The sequence below is a fragment of the Cheilinus undulatus genome, linkage group 4, assembly GCF_018320785.1.
Source record: "Cheilinus undulatus linkage group 4, ASM1832078v1, whole genome shotgun sequence".
In the NCBI taxonomy this organism is placed as follows: Eukaryota; Metazoa; Chordata; class Actinopteri; order Labriformes; family Labridae; genus Cheilinus; species Cheilinus undulatus.
In genome coordinates, this window is record NC_054868.1 from 38,101,141 (window position 1) to 38,118,082 (window position 16,942).

Genomic DNA, 16,942 nt, shown 5'->3' on the forward strand with positions numbered 1-16,942 from the left:
AAAAAGTCCTCACATTTTAGGTTTTACTTTTAGTCCAAGCATTTATTGTCTTGCTTAAATCTGGTACCAAGTCATAGTGGGATGTTCTCTGCACCCTGCCAAACCTGGGGTCCCTGCTTTCTACAGCTGAGAGACAGAAGAGCTACAGCTGCATTGTTTTTTTACAGAATTACCCACAGTGGAGAGATATCATGGATTTTGAATGTCCGACGAAAACTACATTACATTCTAGTCAAAAACTAAACTTAGTTTTTGTCAGTTTTAGTCATCACAGATCTATTTTTGTTAGTCTTAGTCTAGTTTTTGTCATGGAAAACAAAGCTGTCGATGAAAATTTTTAGTCATAGTTTTAGTCGACGAAATTAACACTGATTTAAAGCTACACACAATAGCCCAAACCACAAGTGTTAGCAAAAGACCTTGTATGAACCATTCATAAGGGTTATATTGTGATTTTAGGTAGTTGAACCACAAGATAAATATTTGCAAACTATGCTCTAACTAAAAAAGAGGGGCCTGTCTTATGCTATACATTATTTGGTCCAATCACACAATTTCTTAATTATATGTCAGTTTTTGTTTGACACCAATCACATTTGTAGATATTGAAAAAGGCCCGCCTACATTTGTGCAGTCTCAAGGAGGCTCAGATAAAGTCGCCTCAAAACTTTGGTGTTTTGGGACCCCTCAGAAAGAACCTCTTTTCAACCATTTTCAGCCACTGACTTGTTAAGTACATTCATATTATGTAATTTGAGAGATTATTGATTTGTTTTTTTTGTGTATAAACAGGTAGTTTTTTGTAATTTCTTACTATTTAGTTTTATGTGAAAAGATGAGTCATGCTAGCTAGCGTAGCGAGCTAATCACTAGTCAATACATGTAGCCCTACTGATAGATACACTGCTTAATGATTAAAAATGATAAGTACACAAACTAAGTGTTTTCTGATTCATTTTACATAAATCTTACATAAAACTTTGAACAAGAATTCCTTGATAATTCAGAAAGTTTGGCAGAAGAGGAATAACATTGATGGCAAGTTTTACAGCATATTTAGGCTACAGGCATTTCTTTAAATATTTGTTTAATTTTGGTGAGAACATATTATCTTCATTTCCCTGGTAGTCACTGTAGAACCATTTAAGCCCAGTGTGTTCCATTTAAGCCCATCTGATGTGTTTCAATAGAAAAAAATGAAATTTTGAGGTTTGATAGCTTTTCGCTGTAATCCTGTGTTGGATGTTGTTATACTAACTTCATTAACACGAGTACATCACAGATCACACACTGACCAGAAGAATTGTTATGTCAGTTAATTTTGCATAATTATTTGTTTATAGTGGGAAAAATGCCAACAAAAAAGAGGAATTACAGCAACTGTCCTAAAATCATCGTTGTGACAGCCAAACATTAAATCTAAGTTCAATAAGATATTGTTGATTCACTGTAATGTCATTTAATACTTTTAAAAACAAACACATTTTTTATTTTGTCAATATTGAATCAAATTTTGTCAATATTAAATAAAATGTTCAATGAAATGTTAAATACTGAAGCCAATGAAAATTAGTTTTAGGCCTACTTAGTCATGTTTGTGGTGGTCCATTGTTACAAGCCAAACATTAAAGCCAAGTTCAAAAAATAAATTGTGTCTAACATGTATAACATGTTACTGAATTAATATATGTTTACTACTTGAAAAATGTAATAATTTTTTTAATTTCTGTCAATAAACGTGGTTGTGGGCTTATTTGGAACACATGTGGGCTTAAATGGTACTTAGGTACCAATTAAGGCCATGCCACACTTTTGACTTTATTCATAACATTTCTTTAATTTGTTCTTTAAAATATGCATAAGTAAATAAATATACCTTCAAATGAGGGATTAATCCTTCATTCTAACAAATGATCATGTTTATAAACCATCTTAGTATCTATGAAAAATACGTGAACTTAGATTTTGGTGGGCCTAATGGGTACACTTACCCTAAATGCTTTGGGGTGCAAAAGGATTTTGCTGTAACAAAGATGATGGGTGCTGAATTTTAAATCAATCATAATGAAAACATATGACTCACACAGAAAACTGTATTGGCCCCCATATGGTGTGATCATCAGAACACTGAGAACAAGCTGGACAAAGCAGTGGCATGGCAGTATTCTGGGTATTTCTACATGACCAGATTAATGCAGTGCTTGGTGTAAACTACATAACATAAACATAAAATGGCTTCATGTTGCTTAAAGAAAGATTAATCTAAAGAATTTACTGAGATATGTAAAAATGCTGTGCAAGGCTTACCATTATTAATCCTTGAAAACTGGCGTCTTTTTAGAGGAGTGGAATACCGGAGACAGTATGAAGTAATGGAGTCCTAGTCACCACTAGCAGAAGAAACAGGACCTTAAAAAAGAGTAAGGAAAAATAGAAAGACAAGGTAAAGCACCAAATCATGTCAACTTAGAAGTTTTGAACACTTATGTATGCACTGATTGCAAAGTACTATCCAATTTTTGAATTCACTCAAAAAAGGAGTGGACCCAATCTCTTCTTGTCCCGTGAGCTGAATGTCTTGTCACATCCCTTGTGTTTTGTGGCAGAAGCTACAGCAGACATAAAAATGCAGACATACATGTAGAGTGATCCAGCTGTTAAGCAGTTATCAGACGGGTGTTGCTGTGTTTATATGTTCTTCTAAAATCAACACTAAGCTGTGACTGGTGCTACCCTCTCCACTTAGAGTGTGTGTTGATCCCACAGCTCTGTATGTCATCTTGCTCGCCCTTGCGCTTTTTCTGCTCACAACAGTTTTGGTTTAGAAAAAATGCTTCACATCTATTTTTTTTTTTGTTTTTTAAATTTGAAAATTTGGACACTATCAAACCTAAAAATCTGAACCACAATCTTTATTGTCATTGTACACAAGTACAACGAAATTTTGCACAGTTCCATTCAGTGCAATTATCATTACCTCTGCCAAGGAGGTCATGTGATCGGCAGGGTTTGTTAGTTTGTTTGTTGGCAACATAGCCCAAAAAGTTATTGATAGATTCTGATGAAATTTCCAGGAATGTCAGGAATTTCCAAATGTCAGAAATGGCAAAAGGAAGAACTGATTTGATTTTGGGACTGATCCAGATCAGATCTGGATCTAGGAATTTTTAAAGGACTCTTCACTATTGGGAGATAGGGCTAATGGCGGAGGTCTGCGCTCTCTGAGTGCTTTTCTAGTTTATTATTGCAACTGCTCTGGGATATGTGCTGTTTTTCAGTCTGTTAGTTTTGGCTCTTATTGTCCTGAACCGTCTTCCTCAGGATAGCAGTTGTTACAGGTGACGATAACACAGTTATAAAAATAACTGATATTGTATCATATGATGCACATGGCTGGAAGGAAATAAAACATTTTGCCAGCATTACACTATACCATATAACTACCTCTAAAGAGGAAAAATTATTACCTCTGTAGGAACTCCTGAGTGGATCCCAATGCTGGTCAATGCATAGCATGAGCTGCCTTGAAGCCTAGCAAGAGGCTCCTGGGAGGATGATAAAAGTAGAAAAGAATTACAAGCAAATCATCCATTACCATCCAAATGAGTCTTTAAAGTGTTTCTGAGATCCACTTACTACAAAAAACAATACATGGGGCAGGCTTTCCACTGGTACCCCATCTGGCAAGAATGTTTCAACAAGGCAAAAGAGGTTGTCTTCTTTTTTGTCGAAACAGGAGAGAAGCCCTTTATGTCCTCTGAGCAGCCCTCCAACTGTCCTCTCTGAATCTTGAGCTTTGTGGCATCCTGCAAAAATCAAGTGAGCTATTAAATCTTTAGTGCCATGACACTGACGTGCACATATCCCCATTGTGCATTTAGGAGGTGCTGGAGCCAACAGGTAGTGCCCAGGACCACCACAGTCCACCACCACACTATCCCCCTTATTCCTGGGGCCGCTACTGTAAATGTGAATATGGGCGAAACTTCCGGTGCCAAAACGGAAGTAGGCTACATTAAATACATGTATTCTAGTACAGCAACTAACTATAGACGCTAACAAAGAACCACAGTTGTTTCAATGGGAATTCTTCTGGAATTTGTAAATATTTATATTTTTGTTATCACATGTTCACATTGTTTGTATTATAAGCTGTAGATAAGTAAATAAGGTGGATACCACATTATTCCTGGGGGTCTACTGTAGCTATGAATGGAAGTGGAACTTCCAGTACAATAATAGCAAAAACATGATTCTTCCAAAGGCTTACTAAAGTGATTTAGTGTCCACAGTGGTTGTTCTGAAATAAATAAATATTTGCTGTAATAAATACTGCTTCATTTATGTTAAATCAATGAGCTGAAATGTTTTAATCATATTTTCTGTAATGCTCAGTACCTGTTGCTATGTTCATGGTACTAATATTATGACAAAGTTAAATATGTCTCTCACAACATGCTGTCCACTGTCTAAGTGCATCGGGGATGTGATTCTTTTAGTATTAATTTATCATTAATTCTTAATACAAAACTTGACATTTACCAAACTGAAGAGCTGGCAACTTGAGTCATGGATAATTTTATAAATATAATTCCCATATTTAAGAGGGATTAGTTTGTAAAATGAGAATTTCAGCAACTCCACAAACTAGAAATGTATCTTTTTATACTGATATAAAGCTAATAAAGTTAGCTAAATATGCCCATGTAGGTTATCTAAAGTAATGTCATCAATTTGAACTCTCCAGTAGAGGCTAGAGAAATAATAATAATATTATCCCGTCTGAGGTGAAGCAGTCTAAGTTTATGTAGTTTGGTATCAAAATTGCTTTAATAGTCACGTTTAGCATCTCATTTCAATGCAAAGTCCCATTTAGATAGAACGGAGCGGAAGTTGCGCCCATATTCATGGAAGGGTAGGAATAAGCTGGAAAGCCTGCCTCAGGGGACTCTGAACACAGATATGAATGTGACTCTGAACACAGATATGAATGTGACTCTGAAGGGGAAAAATCCTTCACCTTAGGTCGCTCTGAAGCATCAGTGCTGCGGCGGGACTCTCACCTTTTGGCTAGGGGACATCACGGTCCTCACGGTCACTCCCACCTCATCTGGAAAACTCCGCCCTTTTTCTTTCCCTCTTCCCAGTGTTCCCAGTACCCAACCGCCCATTTTTTGTGCATTTTTCAAAAGTCTAAAGTGGGCGGAGTTAACTCTGAGCTTGGGGTTCACTTATGGACCCCAACACAGCAAGTGTTAAACGTTCTCCACGCCAAAATGACAGCAAAAAATACAAATCAAACAGCAATGTTGGCTGGTCTAGAACTGAAACAAAATGCCTCCTGACCCATTTAACTTCTACCTATAAACACGTGGTGTTACTGAATGAAAAGAACTCAAGAAATATTTAACACTACGACAAAAGAAGTTTTACATACCTTACCAATAGCTCGTAGGCTGATGCTCCGGGTGACGTCGAATTAATACACGCCAATGTCCTGCTTTGTATTCCATCTTCGTTTGCAGCTCGTTCTACGAGCAGACAGCAACTTTATGAAATATTTCCACAGAAGACACGAAAACGCTGTAGTTTATCAGGCAGCCGTTGGCGGTTTGATTTTCCAACGAACCACAAACGCATGCGTACAAGGTCCTTCTTTCCCCGCGCCTGCGCGAAACCGTATTCGCGCATGGCAATTGACTGCAACCACAGTGCGCAAACGCATTTGGAGAAAGCAGCACTGTTTGTATACATGGAGGGAGGTGACTGAAAACTGTTCACTCTGGAGCTCGTTTCCAAATTGTTCCATTTTTAAACACCCAAATCGCTGTTCTAGTACAGACAGAATAGAAAACGTTCCTGTGTAGACAGGGTTGAATGGCGACGGGAAACAGTTTTTCAAAATTATTTTTATATATTTATTTTTTATATTGATACAACTTTATTGAACAGATTCCAATAGTTAATCCAGCATTGGCACATGAAACAAAACATATTTTCTAGACATAAATAACCCCACATACAGGTAAAGAGAAGTTTAGATTAAATTACATAAGGTATGAGAAGTAAATTAAAATTTCAGAAACTAAACCATGGTTTCATATTGTTTTTTTTTTTTTAAGAATTTTTTTTTCCTTAGAAATCAATTTGATAGACTATATGTACAGTTCCCATTCATTTTTAAAACTGATTATGGAGGGTTTCTTGTCATTCTATTTGCATTCATGTTTAAGTTATTTAACCAGTAAAAATAACTATTGTATTTATATAATGTATATACTATATATTCAACTGTATTATATACATATTATATATACAGTATGTATCTCTCTCTCTCTCTCTCTCTCTCTCTCTCTTTATGTATATATAAAATAGTTCTTTCCAATTACCTTGTTATATTTCCTATCAGTAATATGTGTCATCCAATTTCAGTTCTGAAAAATCAACTGAAACATTAAAGTACATCAATGTATTTTGTGTTAGATGCATTAAAGGAAGTGGAATGGCTTTACAAATGCAATGGCATTCTTTGTGAGAGCAATTAACATCATTCTTTTCCAATAAATCAGTTAAACTAAAATAATTGACCACTTTCATCCATCAAATTAAGAACAAACAAAATGATTTTTGGTACCATTCTTGTTTCAATAAGGTTTTCATATTAACTGTAACTGTCCGTTTATTTCACAAGGCAGCATTATGTGGTGTAGCACTGAGAAACAAATGTGAACATAACAACAAATTGGTGCTTGTTCACAGGTTTTGCAGGTTGACAGGTTTTTACTGTATTTTCTACAGAACTTTCCTGATCATACAGTTTTTTTAACCTCTTGTCCCTGCTAAAATTACGGTATGTGATTGCAATTTTTTTCACAGATTTTTACTGTGAATTTAAATGTACATGAGAGAAAAGTCTGTAATTGTAACAAAATACTACTGTAATTTTTAGAGTAATTGCCCGTCTTGAAGATTACAGTATTTTTCCTTTATTTTCACAATCTTCTTTCGTTTAAACGGTACAATTTTGTAATTATTACGTACTTTAATTGTAAAAATTTATGTTTCATACCGTTGCTTGATTTACAGCAATTCTGTGTATTTTATACAGTAATATATGTTTATTTGTTTTACGGTCTTTTACTGTTGCTATTTGACAGTCTTTTGCCGTATTTTCTACGGACATTTTTTACAGTGTACCTGTGATGGTGGTTTTGATTTTCAGATCTTTGAGGTCGTTGCTCCTGGCTGGTTTCCCAGAAGGCTTTAGGGAAACTTATTATTTCATTATCCTGATTTAGAATTACTATTTGTTTGTTTATGCTTTGTATAAACAGGGAGTAATTTTATTTTTGGACTGTAGGGCCAGTCTGATCCAAGCATGAGCCTAAAGCCAATGCAAAAATCCAAAAACTCATTCCTTGTGTGGCCACCAAGTGTTCATTTAAACCCACAATAAAATGACCATTTTGGCAGCATAAATTACCATTTCAGCCTGGCATGAGAGCCACTTTGGTCTGAACAGCTCATTGTCTTATCAGTAAAAAACTGTATGGAGATAAATGTCTTATATAGCATAGCCATTTTGATTTGGCTTAGATAAAGCAGTGTTTTGGAGGAAGTTAGTGCAAATAAATGTATCAGTGTAGCTGTCACATTCTAGTTTTTATTACTTCTTGTTTCCATGAGTCAGTACCTGGTACAGTGCTCCATTTATGTAGTTCTGCTCTGGGAAGCTGGGGGTCATCAGATCCCCTCGGTCACCTTGGAGAAAGCCACCGGCCCCGGCTATTTCTGTGAGCAGGCATGAAGGGCACTTCAGCTCCACATACACCTCAATGATACCTACAATACACCACTCCACCCCACCCCACCCATGTTCATTTTACCTTCTCCTACCCCTCTCTTCAAACACCACCCATTACAGTAACATTGACTTTCTAGGTCAGTCTTATACTGTAATATATAAATATATATCTAACATTACACCAGAGCCAAGGCAATTTTCTTCCTGAAATGGATTTCCACTCATCTTCTTACCTGGTGCGAGCTTTGGATCCACAGCTTTGTAATGAGCCTTGAATCCTTGGTCTGTTTTTCTGTCATTGGTGTCAAAGTACACCGAGAGGTGATTTGTAAGTGTCACCACTGGGTTTGGTTTGGTGTAGCCGCAGTATTTACCTGCAAATATTACAAAGTGTATTAAGAGACAATAAAATTTACACAGATAATTCCTTTATAATGAAAAAATGGGTCATCATATCTGAATATCACATATGATCACAATGTTGAAACAAAAGTATTTTTGATAAATTAGTAATATAACAATACCTGGCAATGTCATAAAAAATCCATACAAACATGGACACATTAAATCAGTTTGATAAAAAATGAATATAGCAGTCCTTCTGTTTGCCAGCAGAGGGCACTGTCTGCTTGTGTCTTCTCTTGTTTATGTCAGATGCACGTTTTCCCCTTTTTTTATTAAAAAAAAAACTACTAGTATTGGATAGAGTTACCTTTTAAGAGTGAATCAATACATTACCTACAAAGTACAGAAATATTTCAAATTTAAATCCTTTAACTACATCCACATGCTAGCCATAAAAATAGCAATTAGCCTACTGTATGTCTGTCTTTGAACAGCCTAGTCCACTGTCCATAACACACAAGAGTACACATGGTAAATGTAAATAAGCTAGTGTAGCGCTTTTTTAGTCATCTGATGAGTCTAGGCACTTTTACACTGCAGGCCACGCCTACCCTTTGACCACCTTTTATAACAGACGAAGCAGTGGGAGTAAATTTGGGTTAAGTGTTTTGCCCAAGAAGTTAAGTGTTTTGCCCAAGGAGTGAAGTGTTTTGCCCAGGGACACATCATCATGTGACTCCAGGAGCTGGGAATTGAACCCACGACCACAGATGGCTGACTATACCTCCTGAGCTACATTCGCCTACTGCCAGACATTACAATTGTTGTAGCGCTTTAATATACCCACAACTTGACAACAAAATGGGTGAGGGAATGCAGTATTACACACAGGCTGTGCTTAATACTGCATGTCTCATCCAAACAGTAAAAACAGTAAAACATAAGCTTTCAGACATATCGCTATGAAGTAGCATCATCCAAAAAGTCAACAAAATGGGTGTAGGCATGTTGTATTACAAACAGCCTGTATATGATACTGCATACCCCATGTTCTAATCATCTAACAAATCAAAATGCTTTACATTACAGGTCACACATACCCATTCACACCCTTTCAAACTATTCAGTCTTCATTCACACACTGATGGCATAGGTTGCTATGAAGAAGTAGTCATCAGTATCAACTAATACCATTCAAATGCATCCATACACACTAGAAGGCACAGACGAAGCACATGGGAGCAAACTGGGGTTAAGTGTCTTGCCCAAGGACACATCAACATGTGACTGCAGGAGTTTGGGATAACAAACCTTATAGCTCTTTATTAATATGCTCACAACCTGACTACAAAATGGGAAGAGGCATTCAGTATCACACAGGCTGTGCATAATACTGCATACCTCATTGAAACAGCTAAAACAGTAAAACCTAACCTAACCTAAACTTTTTGGTCTCTACCCTCCACTTGAGAACCACTACTCTAATGGATTACTTTATAACGCACTACTCCAATCACTGTTAACTACACAGCCTTAAAAAAAAAACAACCTTTTCTTATCTCTCATATTTGGGAAGAATATGGTAAATTTATATTCATCAATTAATAGTTGAATTGAATGAAAATTTGAAAGTTATTTACATTAGTTATAAAATCATATCTTTAACCCTGTACCATGATTTTTATTATGAGTTGAGTGTATTGTTACATCTGACATAAATGGTAAAAATGTATAATTTAAAGTGTTTTCTACCTCTTTGAAATCAAATCTTCACATGTTTTCCATCAGTTTAAAAATGTGTGACCCAACCTCATATGTTTGAGGCTTTAACAGACTGTCAATATTCAAAAGACAGTAAAATAGATGATGAAATTTCTGGGAAACAAGTGCACTGATTTAAACTGTGCCTACTGCTTGGTGAACTAGAGGGGGAGTTTGTGTTACTGAAAGTAGAGCCGTGTGCAGTGGACCAGCAGAGCTGTCTGGCTCACTAGCTGAGTCTGTCCATGGATGGATGGACTGATTTGGACAGGACATCAAAGCTGCTGCTGCATGCTGAAAGGTTGGCCATATTGAATCCAAGTGTGTGTCCAAATATCCATTAAATGACAGAAAAATGAGCCAACATATCTTTTTAAAACTGTGATTATTGCAAGCTTTTAAAAAAACATTTTTACCAATGGTTCCCAGCGAGTCTCTCAAGGTGACGAGGTCTTCTGTGCAGAGCTGAGTATCCTCCAAAGCAAACTCCTCGAACCACAGCTGGATCACCTGCGAAAGATATACAGAGGTGTTTCATCTCTCCGTTTTTAATCTGAGAAGCTGATAAGAGAGAGGAGCTGGCAGCTGTTGAAGAGAGCACACGTGTGAGAGTGTGTGCATGAAATGTACAAATGCACAGTCAGGTGTGTGATTCTATCTGTGGGTTTAAAGAGAGAAAAAAAGGAAGTTTGTTAGCCAGGCAGTGAGGGAGGTAGCCATACTAACAGAGAATATAGGATTTTGTTTCTCCTGTGGGTGTGGGGAGGAGAATGGAAGAGACAAGGCAGCCATCTGTCCAAGGAGCTGTGGCTGCAATCATCCCAGCTGTCCTGGCCTAACATAAAACAGTTTCCCCCTACAGTTACATGACAAACTCTGATCATTAGACCCCAGGCACAAACAACTTAAAAAGGCTGGAATGGAGACTTAAGAGAAGCATGCTGATCAGCATGACAAGTGGCAGAATACATGCTTTAAAAGTGAAAAATAATTTCAAAGACAGTCTGGCTGCAGACCATAGATCTCAGACGGCCACTGCCAAGACTGCCAAGCTAAAATGTATATCCATTTTACAATAAATAAAGAAATGACGATGCAATTAAGTGCTGTCATGAGTTTTTTCCCCCTTTACTTAACTACTTTTGACAGTTAAAATGGTACAGTATACAGTGCACTGCTTGGGGATTGGAAGGGAACAATAATGCTGATATGTCACCTTATCTGGGTCCACAGTGATGTGCCAGGTGCAGCTCTGGCCATTGTCGTAGCTGTTGGGATAGTTAGAGCTGGTGAAAGTGCCTGACTCTCCAGACAGCTCCTGAGGACCGTTACAACCCGAGTCTGGACCTGAAATTTTATAAAAACAATTGTGTAATGATCAAAAATGCATTCCAGCCCTTGAGTTTTCAAAATTTCTTGCCAATCAAAGCACCTAAGACGACAAAAAGTTCACCACATCGGCAGAAAGCCCACTGGTATCAGAAGAGGGATGAGCAACTCCTCTCCTGCTGCCGTAGGAGGATACGCCCAGCTCTGGTCTTAAAGTTTGATGCCACAAGACTTTTCACTTGCTTGAGACCCATCCAAACTATGGACGAGACTTTAATGGACTAACCTCTGCTCACTTCTCGTTCTCTTGGACACCAGACTCTAATCACACACTGTGATCACAAATAAAAGGCTTTGATCTATGCAGAAACAACTGTAGGAAACACTTTGCATTCGCTAAAAGCAGCATTTGTTGTTTTATTGTCTCTGCTTATGTGTTGGTGATTTACTTTGCTGTGTCCATTTATATCCAGTGGTGCCTTCACCTACGCAAATAATGACTGCCATCAGAATCCAATTCCAGCCACTGGTTTTCTGTGTGGTGAAATTACGAGTTTGTAAACTCCTTAAACATGCCAAGGAGATTTATTTGCTCCAGGTCCACCATGTTTAGAGTCACGTGTGAAATCACACGTGGTTAAGCCATTTTAAGAACATCAGCCATTGTCTCTTCTCTCTCTTACACTGTCATGCACACATTTATCATGCTTTGTTTTGCTAATAGTTTGTTTTTTATAGTTTACTTTTATAATAGTTATTTTTTAGGAGTCATTGATTCTTATTGATGCTTTGTTACATAAATTCTGTTATAGATTTAGAGAGAAGTCGCCTATGGTTATTGTGAATACACACTGTAATAACTTACTGGTTGAAAAGGCCAGAGCTGAATTTCACCCCTTCTATTTGTTTAAATACCAATATATCTAAATAAAAATAATAATATTTACATTTTAGAATTAGACTGATTTTTGCTCATTTTGGTTGCTGTTCCCTGTCTGCAGGGGTGGTGCCCCGTTACAGATTTACCTTGAATTATTTATCTTTGTTTATAATTTTGATAATTATTATTAATACATTGATGATAACCAGAATCTAGCATTACAAAAACCCCAACACTGGTATACTTAATTGCTCATCTTCAGCTGTTATAATTTCAAAAATCAGTCAAATCTATTTCAATATCGCCATAGTTACTAATATTATTGGAATAGTTGTGGCCTGAGGTTCCTGCCTGTTAAAAGCAGTTTTTTCCTCCAACTGTGACTTTGCTAAATGTTGCTGTGCTGAACTCATGGTGGATTAATATTTCGTCTGTATGAATAGTATTTTCTTTAAAAAGGTATAGTGTAGACCTGTTCATTTTTGTCAAGTGCCAAGATGATATTTGCTATGAATTGGTGCGATATAAAAAGTAATGGGTTGATTGATCGCATTGCTGGTTTAACCACATACATAATTTTATTTTTTCATTTGTGCAAATATAAACAATTCTTGTTAGATGGGAACAGTAACATCAACAAAATAAATTAAAAAACAATACATACTTTGCGCAGTGAAACTCCAATCAATAGGAAAGCCTTGGCAACAGCATTGATTATACAGTGTGTCATCATCCTCAGCAGCAGAAGGCTTTCCTCCCCGTTGGCTGCAGCAGCTTGTGTTTTTGAGCTCAGAGTGCAGCTGCGTTTAACAACAATAAAACTGGATGACATTTTACCATTAAGCACAACATCACTATGATGTTATGTCTGTTATGTAAAACACGCCAACTCATTTAAGAGGGAAATGATCCTTTTAATTCTCTTCATAAGACAAACTGATTTTTTCATTTGTTACAATGATGAAGACACAGCTGCGTAATAACACTAGAATAAATAATAGTGTTAGTGAAACAGTGCTTCCTTGTTGTACATCCAGTCTGGAGCACTTCTCTTACAGACGGGGATGCAGACGACTCTTGTGTATGTGATGCTAAAAGCAAATTGGTTCAGCTGATATCAGAGATTTAACCACTTAAGTCCTCTCAGGCAAACACAATTCAGTTTCCAAAGAAAACAAGAACAATTGTGTTTTTCTGTGTGAGACAAGAGTAAATAATGGAGTTTGTTTTTTTAATAGAAACTGTAAAGACAGTAGGGAGAAATGAGGGTGGAGGAGGTTATACTGGCATACTGTATAAAGATGCTACACACACAATTATCATGAAATGACTATACAGGAGGTGTTTAATGTTTTAGGTTGCCAAAATAATTCATATCATCATCAACATTATTCACAGCCATGTGTTTTAAAATTTCCAAGACAGTCTGGCTGCAGAACATATCTCAGGCAACCCTTCTTGCAGACTGTTACTGTGAGACGCCGTCTGTCACAACTAAAGTGCTGTAATTGCCAGTACAGCATATTTCCAGTTTTTGACCTTTTTTTTTTTTTTTTAAACTTTATTCATAAACAAAGACTGGCAGTTACATTCATGACATAACTACATTGCAAACATTGCAAACTAAGCAACATTTCACAAATAAATCAGTGAAAAAGGTCAGACGTCTAATCTGCAATTAAATTTTGTATAGTCTGGGGCACAAGCCGTGGGGTTAAGTCCCGCCCTCAGGTTCAAGTCTCACCTGCGGCCTCTTCCCCACTTCCCCTCCATCTCTTTCCTATTTCAACTCTATCCACTATCTCTCTCTCTAAATAAAGGCATAAAAAGCCCCCAAAAATACATCCTAAAAATATATGTATGGTTCCATTTAAGAAGAAAATATATTTTGGTTAAAGCTAACATAGCTACACTAGCTATGTATTTAACGTTACTATTTAAGCCAATGTCCCTAAAGCCGGGTGTACACTGTGAGATTTTAAGCTGACTGTACGACGGTCGTGGCAGAGTGTCATCTCATACTGTACAACTGAATCGTTTACAACGCACGACTATCGCGCAAGAGTTGTGTGCTCACACTGTACGATCCGACGGTCGTGCACGACCTGAGTGCTCACACTGTGTGACTGAAGTCTGGACGGACTGTGACAGAAACCCGTGGAGTTTCCTTTTTAAAAAGTCTCATGGTCTGAGGGTGAAGTGTTTCCAGTCATATTCTCTCTCTCTCTCCTTCTCCCGCTATCTCTCTCTGTCTCACACACAAACAGCATCACCTCTGTGTCAGCTGCAGGTCCGCGGATAGGAATATTTCCTGCTTGTTTATTTACTTTATCATAGCAAGGGTGGAGGTGCATCAGAAAGTCATTCCAGATGTTATCATGGTAATTTAGGATGCTGTCTGACAGGTTACAAAGGAAAACAATCCCCCAAAGTTGTTTATTCTGCTCGCATTTCTGCTCTCACTGTGAAGTGTCTGGAGTTGTACGACCAAAATATCAAACATGCCAGAAATCCTCACGACCAGTGGGGAGCAGGTCGTATGACGGGCTGTGGTCGGCCATCGTATGCACCTGTACACAGCACGAGAAACGATGCCCAATCGACTGAGAGTCCAAATTTGTGGCTGAATCGCAGGAAAATCGCACAGTGTACACCAAGCTTAAGTAAGATTTAGTAATGCAGCTCTGACAAATGTAGCTAAAGTAGCTAAAGCTAACATAGCTTTGTTAACTGTTGATAATGTAGCCACATAGCTAATGTAGCTTGCAGATAACATAGGTAGTGAAGATAAAGGTAGGTTTGTAGCTTCATTAGTAAAGATTTCCATGAGTTTTTTGAGCTATAGCTTTAGCTACGTAGCTCCAATGCCCATGTAACTTCTCCATTTAATGGAGTTATGTAAACTACATTTGCTGCATTTGTTATGTTGCTAGGATTTTGGATGTTTTCATGTAGGATGAGCTTTTTCCCCTGTAACTGTTTACTCAGCTTTATTTTTCAAATCAGATCTGCAGATCAAGTTTTAACTTTCAAGTTTTGGTATCCTAACCTTTACTTTCACTGTTGCCCTAACCTAACAAAGGGTTTAATCAGATTTTATTTTGAAAAGTTTAAACATGTGTCACTGTTCTGACAGATGCAGTGTGTGAGATGTATGATCCGCAGACAACCTCTCTTAGATTTTATAATATCAAAATGCATTAAAAGGTAGGTACCTAATGCATTTCAGTACTGACACTGACATTACCAACATTTTTGTGCAATTTAGACGGTGGAGAATTTGTATGTAGCAGCCTATATTCAGAGTTTTCATGAATGACAAGCATGTTGTGCACTATCACAGCACCTACAATGACACATCCTGTTACAATGATAAAAATATTAAAAAAACAAATAAAAATAAATATTTGGGCAATCATACATACTGGTGTCTCTACACCTTGAAGAAGGCACATGCCCAAATGTGTTGGTGTACTTTGAATGTTTCTCGAATTGAAGGTCTTTTACGTTATTTTATCCATCTGGGGTGCCTGGACTTGGAATATTTTGCCACTGTTTTTGGTCAGAAGCTTTCCAACCCTTTTCTGAAGTTTTCCCCTCCATGAGCACCGATGGTTTGACAGACACCAGAAGCACTCCAGTTGCATCCCTTTTTAACACACTGGAGATTGTCAGTTCTCTGCTGACAACCTAGATAACATGAATGCATGAATCATTTTTGTTTAGGGTGAATTTTGCACTTACAATATTTTGTGTATGTTTGTCCATTTTTCTGGTTTCTGGACAATTTTCAACCCTTGTAATTTCAACTTTCAAATGTCTCTGCCAATCGTCATTTTTCACCCAGTGGTGCGATGGGTCACCTTCTGCAGCCAGCATGATGGATAGAGGCAATGACCTTATAATTAAAAGTTTCTTTCATCAAGCAAAGCTGCGGGTCCAGATCTTCAAATTACTTCTTTGAGTAGCTCAGTCACTGAAGCTCTCATTTTTTTAGTTATGATCCTCCATCATCCCTCCCTTGTCGTGTTGTATTTCCCCTCATCTACTTTTGTATGTCTACATACATCGACATGAGTCGGGCCCTGACATTTCTTAGAATAAAAGCACTGGAGTGTATTCTCTTCCATTGATTGCCTCCTATCTGTATCCCTGTGATATCTGATGAGCTTAAATTGCTTTTACATTGGCTCCAGTACTTCTGTTGTTCGCTGCAGTGACTGACGTCATAGTTGTCACATGTCTGAAGTGGTCAATACAAACAGAAGGTAATGTTTTTTCTGCATGTACACACTCACCTTCTGTGTGCGTAGAAGAGTCACCTTTGTCAATGACGTAGACGACCACCAGACCGATGCAGGTGCCGGTCATGGCCAAAAAGAGAAAAATAAGACACTTCTCCAAGGTGCTCATACCCTTGGAGCGACGGCGACCCTTCTCCACATCCATTTTCATCGTGAAGATGAACCAGCCTCTGCCTTGTCCAGCAATCACCTCCTCTTGCCAACTCAAGCAGGGCTGGGGTATATGTGCAATACAGATGAACCTTGAGCCCCTTCAGATGTAATTACAGCGTTCATGGCCTCACAGGCCATATATCACATGCTATCATAACAAGTTAATGAGTAGAGGTATTGCTGGTGTCCCAATCAACAGGTCATTATGATATCTGCTTTTAGATAAGTGAGTGAAATATCAAAATTCAGTGGAAAGGATGACACATCATGTTCATTAAGACATGATATGGTTTATTTTTTAGCTCTCTGATAAACACAGGGCTTGATCATTTACAAAGAGGCAAAAGATTTGAAACAACAAAAGAC

General features: G+C 37.6%; 1 protein-coding gene across 1 annotated transcript in view; it reads right to left on the bottom strand.

The window, feature by feature from the left end:
* zgc:154142 (uncharacterized protein LOC555481 homolog) overlaps positions 1-16,574 on the bottom strand; it is a 43,057-nt gene extending 26,483 nt beyond the window's left edge. Inside the window, exons 1-5 of the mRNA XM_041784109.1 lie at positions 16,418-16,574; positions 11,127-11,257; positions 10,327-10,420; positions 8,038-8,178; positions 7,694-7,791 (exon numbers count right to left, since the gene is read on the bottom strand). Of these exons, the coding sequence (XP_041640043.1) occupies positions 7,694-7,791; positions 8,038-8,178; positions 10,327-10,420; positions 11,127-11,257; positions 16,418-16,574 (621 nt within the window). The remainder of the gene's footprint in view (positions 1-7,693; positions 7,792-8,037; positions 8,179-10,326; positions 10,421-11,126; positions 11,258-16,417) is intronic.
* Between the last annotated feature and the right edge of the window lie 368 nt (positions 16,575-16,942).